Here is a 17,333-nt window from a genome sequence, read left to right as displayed (position 1 = left end):
TTTCCACAACTTCTGTAAAATCGTCTTAGCTTCTAGAATGATTGGACAAACAAATCCCATAGGATCATACAGCGAACTTACTGCTGGCAGAATTTCGCGCTTTGTAGGTGGTTGGTGAGGCACACGAACCTTAAACGGGAAGACATCTTTCTCTTCATCCCACTGAACTCCTAACGTTCTTTCTACTGAAAGGTCCTCGAGATCCAAATCCAGCGTCGGTCTCGCCTGCTCTCCATCAGGTATCTCAGACAGCACCTCTCGGCTGTTGCTCATCCATTTCATTAGCCTAAATCCGGCTTCACTGAGTAAACATGTTACTTCACTTGCTAACGAACTTGCTTCATTTACTGTCCTAACAGACTTCACAAAGTCACCAACGTAAAAGTCCTTGGTGACGGCATTCATAGCCTCTTAACTGAATCTTTCTTTACTATCCTCTGCTGCTCGCTTCAGGCAAAAGTTTGCGCAGCTGGGCGAGTCCTTGGCGTCGAAGATGTGACTTGTCATCTGAAATTTTGAGGGACTTCCAAGGTCGATATTTTCCCAACAAAGAAATCTCAATGCATCAGAATCCTCTGGGGGCACCGTCACTTGGTTTACCATGCCCTCTGTGTCAGCTACAACTGCTATAGGATATTATCTAAACCTCAGCAGAACACCCAGCAAGCTGTTGGTTAGGTCAGGGACTTGCTGCAGTTGGTTGTTGAGTGACACTCCGTCATACATAGCAGCTGCATCAAACACAACACGAATTTTGGCCTTGTTTTGAAATACCACGTGGTGTGGCAAATACCACGTCTTTCCGCTTCATCATGCCGCCTCTTCTTCAGTCAACTTTCTGGCGTAGCCTCTGCGAGGTTTTCCATAACCTCTCTGTACGTTCTGTGGAACGTCTCGTCGCGTTAAAGTTTTCTCTTTAAGGATTGAAATCTTGCTTCTGCCATTTGCTTTTTGCTTGGCAGCCAAGGGGTGTCACTTTTCCACAACATGCCAATTTCATAATGACCATCTACTTCACGCACTGAGTTTACCATCCTTTTCAGTGCCTCTTGGTCTTCAACTGACATAGCTTTCTTGAAAATCCTGTTCATGTAAATGTTATCAAGCCTCAGGAATTGTCTCATCTGCTGATCTGACAGCTCATCACCATACGTCAAAAAATTTACACTCACTGTTTGAGAGGACAAGGTATTAGCCACATCCACTGGTCCAAGCACAGCCCCTCCCGGTACAGTGCGAACAGCAAGCGGCTTTCATGATTTCCCTCTCCTACATTCTTCATGCACTTGGACTTCAGGAACATTTGCAACAATCAGCATTGTCACCTGCTTGTCATCAACGTCAGGGATTTGAAGGCTCTTTAAATGGGGCTATCGTGACAAGTCCTTTGCCCTTGTTGCTGTGATGTTAAGGTGGCTCAAAACAGTTTCCAGCACTTGGATTTTGATGGTCGTTATAACCACTCTTTATCACTTGATACTACAATCATGGTATCAAAAAACTGCCCAATCATTGGTGAACACGTTGTTATCACTTTTGTGACGTAATAGATTACAATAGCAACAGTATGACCTCCTAAAAACTCCCCTAATTACAGCTTTTGGGGCTTATAACTTATCGTTACACCACTCTTTCTTGGTGTCAAGGCCCTAAAGGCTAAGAGGGACAGCTAAGAAGGGGTATCGAATGGTCCCATTTAATTTAAAAGTGGTCGCAAAATTGGGCCTTTGCTCGAATTGCTCGCAAAAAATAGATGTGTGCTCGCTTGCTCGCACTCAAAAAATTTTTGCAACTGCTCTCATGCTCGGATTTTTGTTAAAATTCTCTGCCGTGTAGCGGAAGCATAATTCGCATCTTGGAAACAAAAATTGACGCTGGAAAAAATGTTTCCCGTATGGCAAAACGAAGAAAAGTTGGGGAAACATGTACGCGCTATATGAATGTTCCTGGAAACATGTTTCCTTGTTTTATTGGAACTGCAGGCGTAAGAATTATTCGTGAAAGGCACCCGCAAAGGGGAGAAAGTAATCTAGGGTCCGTGTGATGACAAGAAGAATACTACTACTACTACTATTTGACCTTCAGGGCCTGTCAGAGCTGTATGGCTGCAATTGGTTAGATCATGGAAGCCTCCAAATAAAGCTTCACTGCGTTAAACCTTTTTCAGTCAATCAGTTGGAAACACGGTTTGCCGATCATCGAGACCAAAGCTCGAAATGCTTGTCAGGCTAAATGGCACGTTGTGTACATTAGGGTTACCCTAACAAGAGGGTAGCCCTAGCACTCCCACATTTCTCATTTTTTTAATGGACGTGTTTATAAGGCAGGTAGGGTTACCACGGCTCTAGGGTAGCCTAGCTGAGAACTAGGGCTAGGGCTACCTTAGCGCCAGGGTAATCCGACCTACCTTGTAAACGCTACAAGAAGCAAAATATGATAAAATATCAGCAAAACAAGCAAATTGTGACTCAAGAAACATCGTACGTATTAATTCACATTTTGTTCTAGTTTTGCTTGGGATTGAAAATGTTTGAAACAACGGCTTTTTGCGACCGTACGGTTTTGCAATATTGTTTGTCGCTACTGCGTCCACTGTGGCTAAAATATTCATTGCAGAATTGTGTATAGTTTTGCTGTCAAATTAATTCCAAGCTAAAAATAATAACTATCTGAGATTAAATTGAGCTTAGAGATTGAAACGGTTTGAGTGGAACTGAAAAAGTGAAAATAGGTTTTGGCACAGTTGCATGTGCTATTTGTCTGGTTGCGTGCATGTGTTAAATTTAAGAAGTGCTCGCTGCTCGTCATCAGGTATTTTCTAAAGTACTCGCTGCTCGCAAGGCAAACTTGGTCACCGCTTGTGCTCGCAAAAATAAACGCACTGCTCTCATGCTCGCAAATGCTCGCAAAGACCATTCGATACCCCAAGAGGTGGCCTTGGTGACGAGAGTGGGTCAGTGGTTAATATGTTAGGGCGCGGACCAAGCGCATTCAACAAATCAAAGGCAACGTATTGTAAAATTATTACGCGCACCGCCCAACACCGCCAGCACGACACCCAGCATCAACACCCGCTGTTTCGGAAAATGAGCCCCAGCTCACCCCCCAATTGCGAAACGTCTCTCCCCGGGGAGGCACGCGGCTGGACCCTAGAAAGCGGTGGAAATCGAGCCTACAACACCACCGACACACTCGCCACCCAACATCACCCCCGCTACTACCACCACTACCCCCTCTACCCAAGACAACCACCATCACCATGCACACCAACACCGCCACACAACACCTAACATCACCCCCATCACCACCCGCCACCAACACATACATTAATGTTAAATTTATATTTTATGACTTCACAGGAATTCCTGTGACTTCATTTCATTTTGGATGTTTTCAGATATGTATCGTATCTCATTATTAGGTTTGAATACATCAAGTTTTTCAATAACGAGTTGTGTTCACGTGTTGTTAATATGCTCATAGAATGCAATGGTATTCTTATTTATACCCTGTAATCTGAATTCTTAATTCCCGGATGTTACATCTACCTTACAACTTACCTTCGCGTAAAATGAATATCGTTGAAAACATGGAGGTAGAAGCTGGATACAGTCCGAACCATTCTCTTTATCTTCGGACGTGTTTACTGACATGTTCTCATGCGTCCCATTATGAGATGCAAATCATTCGTCTTCGGAAATAAAACTGAATGTAATTATTGCGTTCCCAAAAATGGACGCTCGGTATAAATTCCCTAAACTGTTAAATATGTTGCATACAGTAACTGAAGCACCATCATAAGGCGAACTTCCAAAATCGAACTGAAGAAAACTGCTGGCGTTTTAGAAAGCGAGTGAAAATGAAATTCTCCGAAAATAAATAGCTACAGAATTGTATTTAGTTTTTTCTTGTGGTATTCAAAGTGTAAGTCCTTCTCACCTTCTCAAACCGAATGCAAAAAGTAATTTTTCCCCATTCGTTGCTGCTAATAGAATGGTGGAAGCATTAAAGTGCACCTAACCCCCAAATTTTTTTTTCGCTAAAACGAATCTACTTGTTATTTGAAATAGTTCTGCGAAAACATTTTTGGATTCCGTTAAATCCTCGATTTTCTGTGCCCCGGCGAAATCTCGAAAATAGCTCCAAAACACCGCCATTTTGTTTCACGACCGAATTTGAGGAGAATGGGTCCAGCGGCTCTTGTGACGTCTACCCAGGAAGGTTGGATATCTCACGTCCTCTCATTTCCTTCGGGATGGTGCAATACACATTCGAAAAGTGCGCTGAAACGCCTTCCAGAGGTGCTATCGGCTGTTGCAGCAATATTCCAGATTTAAAGAAAGATATACTGTACAATTTACTGGGGATGATCGGCTAATGGTGCAATAAAGACGTAAACTATGGTTGATTTTGTCGAACCGAACAAGCGAACTGAATCTGTGAGAACCATTGAAGAACTCTCAGTAGAATTTGTTCCGCAGACTTTCGAACGCTATTTTCATAAATTCTCTGCTTAGAGCTAACCAGCAATTTGTACAAATACTACCGACAACCTATATCTTCCAATCCCGCAGTATTTATAACATAACCGGCAAAGTTGTGTGATCTGATCATGATAAAGAAGCGTTATACTGATATGTAAATAGATCGCAACTGTACGCCGCTAACCAACACTTATTTCTCTTTCAATTTAGATAAAAGTCGAATCCTTTAGAATTACATGATAACAGAATTTTTAGACTCACAGAGTTTTTCGAAGGTTTGGAAATCAGCAGTGCGACAAAGATTCTGTGCAATAGCGTCAAAGATATGACCGCGTAACATTATCTGCGGACCGCTTAGGGAACACATCCTTTTCGCTTATCCGACGAATTTCACTGCAAACTTTAAGAACAATTTACATTGGTTATTTGGAGTTACGACTTAAAACGTGTGACAATGTGAAATCGGTAATTGTATGAAATGTTTCCTTCCGCCTTGCTTCCCGCAGCTTCAAAAATACAGGTCCAAACAACAAGATTTTCAATCGATCTAAGCCAACGTTTTGGAGGTCATCAAGTCTCCAAAGCTGCAACACGTACTCGCTCTTACAAACATGAAGCATTCAACTGAAAGTAAAACACAAACTGGATTTAACAGAACAATCACACCTTGACAAAATACATTCTCGCTAAGGACAAATGTAAACGGGCTATAAACACGCGTGGGAATCTTATGTTTAGTTGACGAAATTACCATCCAAAGCAGTCCTCGAGTTTTCTTTCCTACTTTTCGTTTGCCTGCTCCTCCACTTCGTATCTAGCTTTCCATTCCTAATATACATGCAGCTCGTCCGCAAAGAAGTCTTCCCCTTCGTCGCTTGAAATATTGTAAATTGCTCTCAAAGCTCTAAGCAGTGAGTTCACAGTTATCGAACGTGCTCGATCGAAGTTTATTTCGGAGTCTTCCGAATCGAAACTTAACTCTGACTTCAGTGACGAAAAAGAAATGATTCTGAGACAAAACTGGGACGTTTTAGTGCCAAAATACATCGGAACGATCAGTTTTGTGTTCTATTTTCTCGAGCAAATACAGAGAGTTGACTGAGGCGCTATTATGTTTGGTTCCTGGGTAGACGTCATCAGGTACCGCCGCCCCAGACTCCCTAAAACGCGGTCGTGAAACACTTCAAGCGCGACTTTGAAAGGGCATAGAAAATCGAGGATTCAACCAAATTCAAAAATTTCTTCGCCCAAATGCTTCAAATAAAGTCTAGATTCGTTTTAGCGAAAAAAAATTTTGGGGGTTAGGTGCACTTCAATTTTGTCAACCCAAGTTTAGCCTTTCAAGGATGGACTTTCAGAAAAAAAAAAAAATGGGCGGGGGAAGGACGGGGGGGGGGGGGGGTGGGGGTGGTGAACCCTTTGCTGACCCCGTAAATCAGCTCCTGACTAAGCTTAGAAGTATCAGTGAGATCTCAGTTTTGTTTTTGTTCAAGGATCGCTGGTGTAACAAGACAATGTTCTTGTCCTTGTCCTTACCATGGATGACCCCGTGTCTCATCTGGGTTGTGGTTTGAAAGAAAATAATCCATTATCTCATCAGCTCTAATTTATGATGTCAACACAGTCTGGCATTTTCGCATCACTGTCTTTTTCCTGCCAAGAGAAGCGGCTTGTATTAGTTTCTAAATAACGACGGCAAACATTTCCATAGTTTTGTTTCTACTTTCGTTTACTATACATTCCATTGAGTTGTATTAAGTGTCTGCGTGTTCATGTCTCAGGCATTAAGCTTTCATCCATTAATAGTGAACACAGATGTCCGCATGAACGAAAATGTGACAGTAATCGCCTCCAAATCCTCAGATCAACGGTGTCTGTTCCTCGTCGTTTAAAAGCCTTGATAACAAGCTCGCTCGTGCCATACTTGAAAAATATGTGCGCACTTAACGATACTTTTGCTTCCAAAAGTATTCTTGATCGGATAAGCGAGTGGAAAAAAACAAAACAAGTATTTAACCTAAAAAAGATAAAAAAAACCCCCCGCCGTTTGAAGCATATTATGGATTTAAAAAGTGATAATCGAGATTTGCAAACCATTTTCGGATTACGAACATTAATTTAACATTCCAAAATTATTTTAGGCACGCGATCGGTTTCGAAAATTATTTAGGACACGAAAATTCTGAAAGTAACGTATAACAAGAGCATTTCAACTTTTGTTCAACTGCGCTGCTTGTTGACTTGTTTGTTGATCGGGTTTTAGCAACACAGACAGTGTGCTCTTCCGAATAAGGACGATTCAAGCCCCGGATCGAAATGGCGTAAGTATGTGAGTCCAGGCCCTATAAAGTAAAGCTATTTTAAGAAATATCACCTTTAAGTTCAGACAATATGATATGGCAATAAGAAGAGGTTAAATATTAGGACTGAAAGACGGCATTCTGATCACCTAATCAGGAACGAAAGCACAAATTAGTCATGTCTAAATATAGAGATTCGATAAAGGAAGGAATTTCAAATATAGCTTTACGGGTGTCCTGGATTTATTGGTAAAACGTAGAACCTTCCTTCAAAGCAACGTACTAGGCACAAGATTGCATTAACCAAATCTGTGGGATGTCCAGTCTTGTTTTTAATTTTCCATACTCTTGTCTATATATTTTTTTTTCGCAGACTTACCGCATAAAAATTTCTGGACAAATCTAAGGGACCGTTCATTTTTTATAAGGTAGGGGGGGCTGGTGGGATTTGGGGGGGGCCATGCGAAAAAAAATGGCTTTCGAGGGGGGGCCATCCCAAAAAAATAAGGGAAAAAGGGGGGGTCACGTGAAATATTTTAGTAAAACTTTAAAATGGCATGATGTTTGAATATCAAAAAAATTGCTATAGAATAAACATAGAAGGCAGGATACAAATTTATTATAAACTTTCCATTTGCTTTAAAAAAACGTTTGGCGACAAAAAGCATTTGTAGCTACTGAAAAGAAGTATTTAACACTGTTATTTTCGAATGCAACTTTCACTGGCACTCATCTTCATCTTCGCTGTCGTCGAGTTCTTCGTCGCCGCTTGTGCTGCTATGGGAGTCTCTTTCACCAATGCTGCAAGAAGCAGCAATGCTTTCCGTCAGAGTGTACTCTTCAGGGTACATGAAGGTGTAAACATAATCTCTGACTTCCTGCTCAAGGTTGGTGGTGATTCTGCTTCTTGCAGCATTGGTGAAATAATTCCCTTCCAAGAGCTGTGCGATGTATGGCCCATCTCTTCTAAATAACGACGTGGCAACATGCTCAACTTCAATACACTCTTCCGGGACGGCCGTTCTAGGAGGGTACACAAGGCATTGTGGAAGATTATTTCCTAGCGGGTTTCCAACGCAGATTCCATAAACTCGTTGGACGTTGTTTTCAGTCCGCTTCCCCTTTCTTTCATTTGACTTTCTGCGGTTTTCTTTTTTCCTTCTCCTTTTGTTGATGTGCTGTTTGAGTATGCCCTTGAATATGCTGTTATAATTGCTCTTCTTATTTTCTAGTGCTTCCATGTCCTGCGTGACCTTCGTCAACTTAGCTTCTATAAATTTGATCTGTTTTACATTAAAACTGTGGGCAAATTCTTCGCCCTGCTTTAAAGCAAGCCCATTGGACTGAAAGAGTGTGGAATCGTGGCATTCAACTTTTCCACTATTGCTCTGTGTTCTTTGATGGAGAAGTTCAGTTTTCTTCCATCACTGGGCTTCAACTGGTACCCTGGCATGGAAAACTCACTCACCCTTTCTGAACAGCCATCCGCACTTAGAAAGATTGCTTCTTTTGCTTGTAAGATGTCAAACTGCCTGGATCGTTCAGCTGTAAACCTTTTCTTAAACGACTCGTCGCTTTCGCCATTATTGCGCATTTTGGAATGAGCCTCTTTCATGATTATTATGGACGTGCCCCGTTCTACATCGTGCAAGACATAGCAGCACTCAACTAACGTCAAGGAGCTTAAAGCAAAAATACGCACTCAACGTATAGCATCAACCCCATTTTAAAGACGGGGTTTGCAAAAGAGGAGGAAATAAAAAGGAGGAATAAACCTATACATCGAGCAAGAGAAACACAAGCTCGATCAGATAGCTGCAAGAAACATAGGAATGTCTCTAGACAAACGTATAGCTTTCTCAAAGTAAAGCTACGGCGTCTCCGAAGGAAATCGTAGGAGAACAAATATGATATCCGTGATAACGATCTACCTACTGTGCTTGCAAACAGTTCTAATCACAGCCGGGCCGGGCGTCACAATATAGAATGCAAGTAAGCAACATGTTCACGGTAAATTTCATATTTTGTCCCTCAAAAGCAAATTCATGGAGATTTAAAAGCATATCTTGCAATAGAAATGAGCCTAAACAATGCATAAACACATGGCAAATTACAGAGGTGTCAAACTCAACGAGTCGACATGCAGATAACAGCGGAAACCATGCAGACCTATGACCTGTAAAAATTTGCCATAGCACGATCTAACGGCTCAACTCCACTCAATTCCTCCTTATTACACAACATGAAGTGCCCTTCATGAACACGAGTGAAGCGACAAGAAAGGTCGAGTGACCGAACAGAGAACGGTAAATGTACAAATGTCACGAACCGTAAAAGTCGTGTAGGCTAGTCAACCCCATTTTACCTTGAAAATTAAGAAATTTTAAACCATAGATAAATTTAAACCACAACAAGTATGCTAAAATTTATAAAAAGTAATCCACTATTTGCAAGATTTGAAAACACTCGTAAGTTTTTGTTTTACCTGGACAGGGCAACATTTATACATGCCTATCACTAGAGTAGAGGTAAAAACCTTCCAAATAAAGACATCTGTAAATTAAATGTAACAATGTGTTTCACACAACACATCAACAGATTTCCAGTTTTTTCACAACACTTCGTACTTGGTTCAGTATCACAATGCAGGAGCAAGGAAAGACTCTGTTCCAGGTTACTGTTACTTCCGTAAGATTGAGAAGTTTATGAATGAGCACTATGAGGAGGGGGAGAACTACAGAGAGTTTCTAAAGTTGTCCTGTCAAGAAAAGGTAGGAGAAATTTGTTCTTTTTGTTGTGAATGGACTGGATCACCCATAGAAAGATATCCTAAACCAGTTCCTGACCATTCCTGCCTACCGGAATACCACTACCTCTCCTACCAGAAGACCCCAAAAGAAGGGCGTGATCCAGATGACTGGCAGCCAAGGGTCCAAGCGAAGAAAGAGCATGGAGGTGGCAGGCTGGTTTTATCTGACCCAGAGAGCGTTGTTCTATTTGCAGATATGTTTATTGTCAAATCAAAGTTTGAGGTGGATTATCTTCAGCATCTTGAAGTGCTGGAATTTAAAAGGAAAAGGAGAGCAGAAGAAAAGGCAAAGTTAAGTAGGGACGCAAAAGATAAATCATATGAGGATTATCCTTGGACTGAGTTGTGCGAAGATCTAACCAAGCTTAAAAAGCAACGTGTTCCAGAACAAAACAAGTACTTGAACCACCACGGGCTGAAGCAGCATTTGAAAAGCAGCAAGAGTGAGAAAGTAAAGGCAATTGTAAGACATTCATGCTTGCGGCAGAAGAGTCCTCTCAGAGCTGGCCAACCAACACTGAGAAATGCCAGGACATTGACACAAAATGACAACAGGGTAAGTGCTGACAGCAGTGAAAAGGATGAAAGTGACAATGATGAGTATGACAGTGATGCCATTGACTCTAGGGGAGAAGATGACTCAAGTGATGTCATTTTTGCATTCATCAATTCAGATGAGGAAGATACCAATGAGAGGCCAAATGCCACACGCTCAGGGCGAGCCATAACTAGGAGATCCGAAATTGACTTCTCTTTCTTTTGATTTGTTTTTTAAACAACAGCTCTCTGTAGTATAGGGATTGTAAATATTGTCTTCATAGTGAGCACAATAACGTGAAGTAGGGGGATAATAGAGAAATATTAAAAAAGTTGAAATCTAAATATTGTTTGTTCAATTTTTTTTTTGGGGGGGGGGTCATCCCAAAAAATGACCGCTATAAGGGGGGGCCATGTGAAAAAATTGGTAAGCTGAGGGGGGGTCATGCGATTTTTAAATGGTGCTTCCCAAATCCCACCAGCCCCCCCTCCCTCATAAAAAATGAACGGTCCCTAATGGAAAATTTAAAACATCTACATTGTAATACGCCTAATATCTAAACTTTGCCATATAGTCATGAATTCATGTAGTTCTTTGCTATTCAGAATTGATTTGCCATCGGAGGAGGTTCCCATACAAACACTGTAATTTCTAACGCTTGTTGTCTACCCACAAAGAAATCTTCCAAAGCCGTGATAAGGTCTATATGTTCATTTAAAGGTCAAAATCACACAGAGCACAATTTACAGATGCTTGTTTAGGAACTTTATTCCATTTATTCTTAGTTTTAAAGGTTTACAGTTAAGCAATATACAATAACCGTGGTAATGCCCAGCGCCACTTATTGAGGAGTATAGCTATGCAAAAACTACGTGAAAAGAGCACAAATATAGAAGTTATATGTACGATAGAAAATCCACTAACTGGGTTGAATGTAGATCATCCAAAAACACACAAAGAGCAACCAGTGCTCTTAATAAGAATATTGCCATTGATAATGCAATTTTTTTTTCCAATGGAAATAAAACACTTCTGAGATAAAACAATTCTGACCACTGTTAATGACAGGCGCAAATATTTCTGGAATGTAAAATGATAACAATATATCTATTTAGACGTTTGGTGCTAGTAACACCGCAATCTACATGTGTACTACGGGAGCGTGGATGACTCTGGTTAACCGTACGAGGACTTTCATCGTATCGTCTAGGAATCCCTGACACCTTATAAAGTTATAAGACAGCTCCCCTAACTAAAGAGTATTGCTGCTGTCTATTTTGCTCAGGTTTTCTATAATGTGGACTTCTTGCCCAAGGGCCAGGCTAAAATGCAAGACTATTTTATGCAAACCGATACTACTACACAAAAATGTGTCACCAAATAATCACATTTTTCTACTTTTATAAAGTTTCATAAAACTTCTTACAAATTGCCATTTTTTTTTAGTCTCGCTAATCGTACTGGTTTTACAGGTGCAGAATACAAGCCAATCTTTGTTAACGGCTTGTTACAAAATTGCCGAACTCCGAAGTTCCTTATAGCGACCCTAACAGCCGAGTTTCAAGAATGGGGAGCCTAAACATCCTACTAAAATGAAAACTGAAGAAATAACACAAAAGAAAATTCAATTTACCTTCAAAGTTGATGGGAGCTGACTAAGCAATAAAATCTAAAAATAGCTTACCTCGTCAAGTTCCTTGGTGCAATTCAATTATTTTTCTTTTAATTTCGTCTAATACTGATAGAACAAAAGGAAATGTGAGATGTCTGTGGCATCCGAGATCCATGCAGCTGTATAACTGCTTAAAGGATGAATAACAGTGTTGAAATAAACTGAATTAACATGAATTGCAGTTACATCAACAACTTATTATAGACTCGTCTTGTGGCTTTCATAAAACACTTCGACAAACGCAGGCATTTATGTCAATGAAACCGGAAGACTCTTGGATCAGCAGTCTGTCTCGGGAAGTTCCTGAAGCATCCTTTGAAATCTAGAATTTATGAGTGCCCTCGGAATCGTTACCTTGTCACTGATGATATACTTATTTTCCAATTTGCTGTCAATCGGAAACTCAATTCCACTGATACAGTTGCTGATTGCGATTTTGTCAAGATATCTTCCCGATCCTTCACACTCGAGGCCAAAGGAACCGTTTTTGATGGGTGGCAATCCCGAATCCGCACATAAATCGTTATCAATGGGACCGCGGACTTCGTAGCATGGGTACTTTCTGGTGGGTTTCCTCGTGGGTTGAAGTAGATCTAACGATTCAGACGAAAGCTCGAACGTAACTGTTGTTTTGAACACATCGTCAGACCTTTCTGAAGGCCTCGAAGGTGTGGAAGTCACTGGTACGGGGATGATGCCATGCTGATTGTTATTCCAAACGCTTCTACTGACCTTTCGCGCAATCTTCCTAGATTCGCTGCTAATCTTTCTCAATGGCTGCATACTTTGCCGACCAATCCTTGCAAACCCGGCCCTGAATTCTCTGCTTTTTAAGGCATAAATGAATGGATTTAAAACACTGTTAGCGTACGTAAAAAGTCGGCACACCACTGAAATATAATGAAAGAATTTGTTCTCAGCGCCATCTCCAAAATCCACCCAAAGCCAGAGAATTTGATTTGGAAACATGCTGATTGCAAACACGACGACAACAAAAACGAACATTTTTGCCAAACGAATGTTTTGTTCTTTTCTTTTAAATTCCATGTCGTCCATGATAGTCGACAATCTGCTTGAGTTGCGACGATGCTGACCCTTTCGATTCGCGGAAAAAAGTCTCGCCGTGTTTAAACGCAAACTGCGGTAGATAAGCAGGTATGCTACGCACATCGTTACCAAAGGCAAGGCATATTGGCATAGGAATAGGACAATGGTGTACGCTTGTCGGTGACTGAAATTAGACCAGCTTTCAACACAATAACCTTGAGCCTCATTGTAATCTAGCGCAATAAAATAAGGAACACACAGACCGATGGAAATGACATGAATTGTCGACGAGAACACAAGGATTTTCCCAGTGGAAACGCGCCTTGATAAAGGTTTCCCAATAGTTCTGTACCTATCCAAGCTGATCGCTACGAGAGTCAACGATGAAGAAGTTGAAAACGCTGTCTGGAATGGCCATAAAACTCTGCACATCCCGCTGCCAAATGGCCAAATGTAGTTGACCTCTTCTAGGGCCAAATCAAACGGGATACTTAGAGTTGGTACAATGAGGTCGCAAAGAGCCAAGTTTAGTATCAGTACATTTGCCGACGTCCATTTCCCTTTAGCTCTTATGATAACAATAGCAACTAAACTGTTGCCGATACAGCTAAGAGTAAAGATCAGAATGTACAATGATATCTTTGTGATTCGGAACTCCAAGTATTCCAAGTTGAAGGCCTCAGACACATTTTCGTTTACGCTGCTATTTAAGACCATGTTCAAAAATGTTAGCCGACCTGCAGGCTGCCCGTTTAAAATTCCAAAACAGTTGGAGAAAAACGGTCGCTTTAGGCAGATTCCTTAAGTAAATCAGCAGCAGCAACCTCGTAGCAACAGCAACCATGTAAAAACATAGGCATCACTGCATGTTAGCACCATTAACAAAAATGCCGTCGAAGAAATTGAACAAATAGTTAACTCCTTTTAAGCATGATTAGCCTCCGACACATCCGGGCAGATCGATGATCTAAGCCCAATCATTAATTTCTCTCCGTTCCACTATCGGTAAACTAAAACCACATGGTTTCTATTGGCAAACAATAAAGCAACAACTTAATAATACTTTGAATAACAACTATGTCTTATCAGGAGATTATAAGTAAAGGCAACAGAGATTAGATCAGTGGAAGCCGTCAATGATGTTGCAGCCAGAAAATCAGAATAACGCACGACAAATACAAGGGGTTCATTATCCTAAGGAAACATACTTTTTTTTTTCGCAGATCACAACATGAAATGACACAATGTAATGTTCGTGACTTTTTGAGACTGCATGTGGGGGACATGATTACTGTGGTGTTTATTTACTCGTCAAAACTGAAAGAATTGCTTTAATCTTAATTAAAGAATCAACACGCCCCCAGAATATGAAACAACACCGCCTCGAGGTCATTCGCTTGACAGATTTGCAGCAGTAACTATTGTAGTTATAGGGCAATTTATTAAAATACCGAAGGAAGTAATTTCAATGCATTCAATCGAGATGTTAGATTCTTGCATGTCTGGGGCTTAATCATTACGGTACAATGGGTCTGCGGCGTTATGATTGTTTAGCTACACCAAGTCGTGGAGCTAAAAAGGCAAACATGACTTGTGACAGCTATATCGTCAGTTACAAGAACGAATAAGGTAAACTATACTGAAAGATTTAATAATGAAAGAAACTTTGCCATAAGTAGACAAAAACGTGTCTCCTCCCCTTTCACTAGACAAGAATCAACTGTTATCACAACAAGACGTGGAAAGCACGAATCAAGTTCTCTAACATAACGTTTGCAACCATTTTTAAACCGCTGACAGTCGGTTCAAATTCGATTCAAAAAGAACCAAGGACGAACTTTAAGAGGCAGTGTCATATGCTTTATTATGATATACGAATTCTTGGAGCTACACGGTATACGTCTAACAGTTATGGTTTGTTTTTGTAGTAGTCAGTTCCCGAAAATTAAAGTGATTGCAACCCACAATCACGGAAAGAAGTGAGCATAGTGCCTGGCAAAGTTGGAAATGGAAATCTCTTGCAATGAAGAGAAATACAGGGACAAATTTGTAAGCGTACGAGTCTTGTAAGTTAGCCCCAATGGCGCCACACATTTTTTTAATTTCATGTTAGGTGAATAGACTAGGCCTTAGCTGTGAGGTTTGGATAGAGATACTGGAACCTCATTTATCAGTTCACGTTAGAGCGATGTCCTAGTTTTAAGGTTAAATTCCCCCCCCCCCCCCCCCCCCATTTCTCACCTATCATTAAACTTTGCAGATCTCAGCTGTCAATTAATTTTACACTGAGTCGAAGAAGATTGATTGCTCTGAAGTAATATGCTATGAATGATGCTAAAATAGCATTTCAGATCTTCAAGATTTCAAGTGGGATAACAGTAAGGGTGGCTAATGGTCCTTAGAAAACAGACGGGTCTTCCAAAATGTTCCTGGAATTTCACTGGCCTCGCAGTGTCGTTTTTATAGCAGTTATGTGGGTCTCCTGGTGTCGATTTTTTTGGCAAACCTTTCGCGGAGTCTCGATTATTTGCAAGGCTAAGAGAGTCTCAATGTCCCATTTTTCTGTGAGACATCATTGCCTTTGGAACATCTTAGAGCATAAACGTCTCGCGCCAGGGGAGATACATGCCGTCTCTCCGTTTTGGATGAAACTTTGGCAGATTGAAGGTACTACCCAACATCTCTAAAAGACAATTAAAAGTTCTGGTTTTTTGCCCAAAATCCCATCAATGTCACTAAAATAAGCATCAAATTTAGACACCACTGCTGCGTACAGAATACATTGAATTTTATTCATTGGATCTATTTTAGTTTACACCAGGAGTTTCAAGTCATTTGAAATGACTGGTGCCGATTAAGAATTGTCATTTCCTACCAATGTCACGCAACATTTAGCTATGAGGCAAATTAGCTCAAATTCTGACTCAAATATTGCTCAAGTCAAAAATTCTTTTACAAAACTAATTTTACCACAGTTTAGAGTCACCCCCTGCCCAATGAAATCAATTTCAGAAGGAAAAGAAAACAAACAGCGGTTACAAACATTACAAATAGACAACGCATGGTCTAAAAACTCAACTGTATGAACTTGACGTTTCGTATGTTACAACATACATCTTCGGAAGTGACGGGTATAACAATAACAAAAGTTATAAATTTAAATTCAAAAATAAAGCGAGACACTGGTGACGAACTAAAAATTAATAACAAAATTGATACTTCCTTTAGAAATTACTAAAGAAAAAGTTTCTCACTACCAACGTTTTCATTAGATTCCAGAGATTCACCAATTTGTACATTTCATAAGCTTTCGGGCTTGATTTTGTATCACTTTCCGTCATTTCTTGACTTTTTTTAAGAAAATAGTAAAATCCAAGATTGCGGATCCAAGATGGCGTGTCAAATGACGTTATTTTACATCATATGGTGTCATAACCAACAAATGTAATATCATTTGTAGAACAAGCTCAGGGCTACCTAATCAATGTAAATTTATTTTGTTGTTCCTTAACAGAACGAAAACCCAAGGGCGTTTCCATCCACTCCCCCCATGTACCACGGTGGGACCGTCGGGGTACGAGTGAGATTGTACGTCTCAGGGTTAAAATAACAGTGCAAAACACCTAAATTCTATTCGTAAAATCTAAATATGGGAATGAACGGCCGTGATATTTAAATTCTACGACATTAACTAGTTAGATGAGTTTTTCTGGGTATGTCGTGCTTTTTAGATTACTCTTGAAACCCTGCTCAATCATCACGGGTCACATGCTGATCTTGCAGTTGATTAATGTCAACTCTCACGAGAAGTATTCTTTGCTGAAATTACCGTTTGCCTTCGTATATTAACTCTCGGGCTCACCCAAAGAATATCCATATCAGGCTGGGTTAAAAGACATCCTGGATTTTTTTACTTTGCTGCATTAGGTAAGCAAGTAAATCTTAATTGGCATAAAAATAAACATTGCGGATATAACTTCGAATGCGTGGGAACAAGAGCCAAATACCTTGGTCAGTAAAAGTAAACCTTATGCGAAAGTGCTAGTGGCAAGGTTGACCGTAGAATGTCACAAGTTATTCAACCGTCTCTTTTGACAAACGTACTACCCACGAGCCTTTGCGTACTACGCTCGCACCCTGTTCTCTGTCCCGCGTCGGCAAAATATTAATTTATGTCAATACCGATTATCACAAACTACATTATGAGGTTAGCTTAGAAAAACGGCATATGACAGCATCGAGAGAAAATGAGTTGAAATTCTAAACGTCTTCTAGTGATCATGATCCACATCTGCGAAAATCTCAAAGGGAAGGGTCTGAGAACATCACAAAGAGGTACCCGCTTCTCCGAGAAAGTGAACGCATATCCTAAAAGAACATTCCTGGAAGGTGAGGAGACAGGAAGAAAGTGAAGTGGATCGGGATGTGTGCAGTAAGATGAGAACTCTGCGAGACATTAATGGCAAGAAAATGCCAAGCAAAT

The 17,333-nt window shown here is 40.6% G+C and overlaps 1 protein-coding gene across 1 annotated transcript; it reads right to left on the bottom strand.

Moving 5' to 3' along the window:
• Positions 1-11,395: 11,395 nt before the first annotated feature.
• Positions 11,396-13,838, bottom strand: LOC110060514 (galanin receptor type 1-like). Its single transcript, XM_020767298.2, has one exon. It carries the CDS (start codon positions 13,565-13,567, stop codon positions 12,083-12,085), a length of 1,485 nt encoding a protein of 494 aa, XP_020622957.2. The 5' UTR covers positions 13,568-13,838; the 3' UTR covers positions 11,396-12,082.
• Between the last annotated feature and the right edge of the window lie 3,495 nt (positions 13,839-17,333).

The sequence above is a fragment of the Orbicella faveolata genome, unplaced genomic scaffold (genome assembly GCF_042242905.1).
Source record: "Orbicella faveolata isolate gen_17 unplaced genomic scaffold, um_ofav_v1 contig_4, whole genome shotgun sequence".
NCBI lineage: Eukaryota > Metazoa > Cnidaria > Anthozoa > Scleractinia > Merulinidae > Orbicella > Orbicella faveolata.
This window is presented reverse-complemented; position numbering and strand designations above follow the sequence as displayed.

Bases quoted from the DNA above. Each gene is read 5' to 3' on its own strand.
- LOC110060514 (XM_020767298.2), bottom strand. From the start codon at position 13,567: ATGGTCTTAAATAGCAGCGTAAACGAAAATGTGTCTGAGGCCTTCAAC.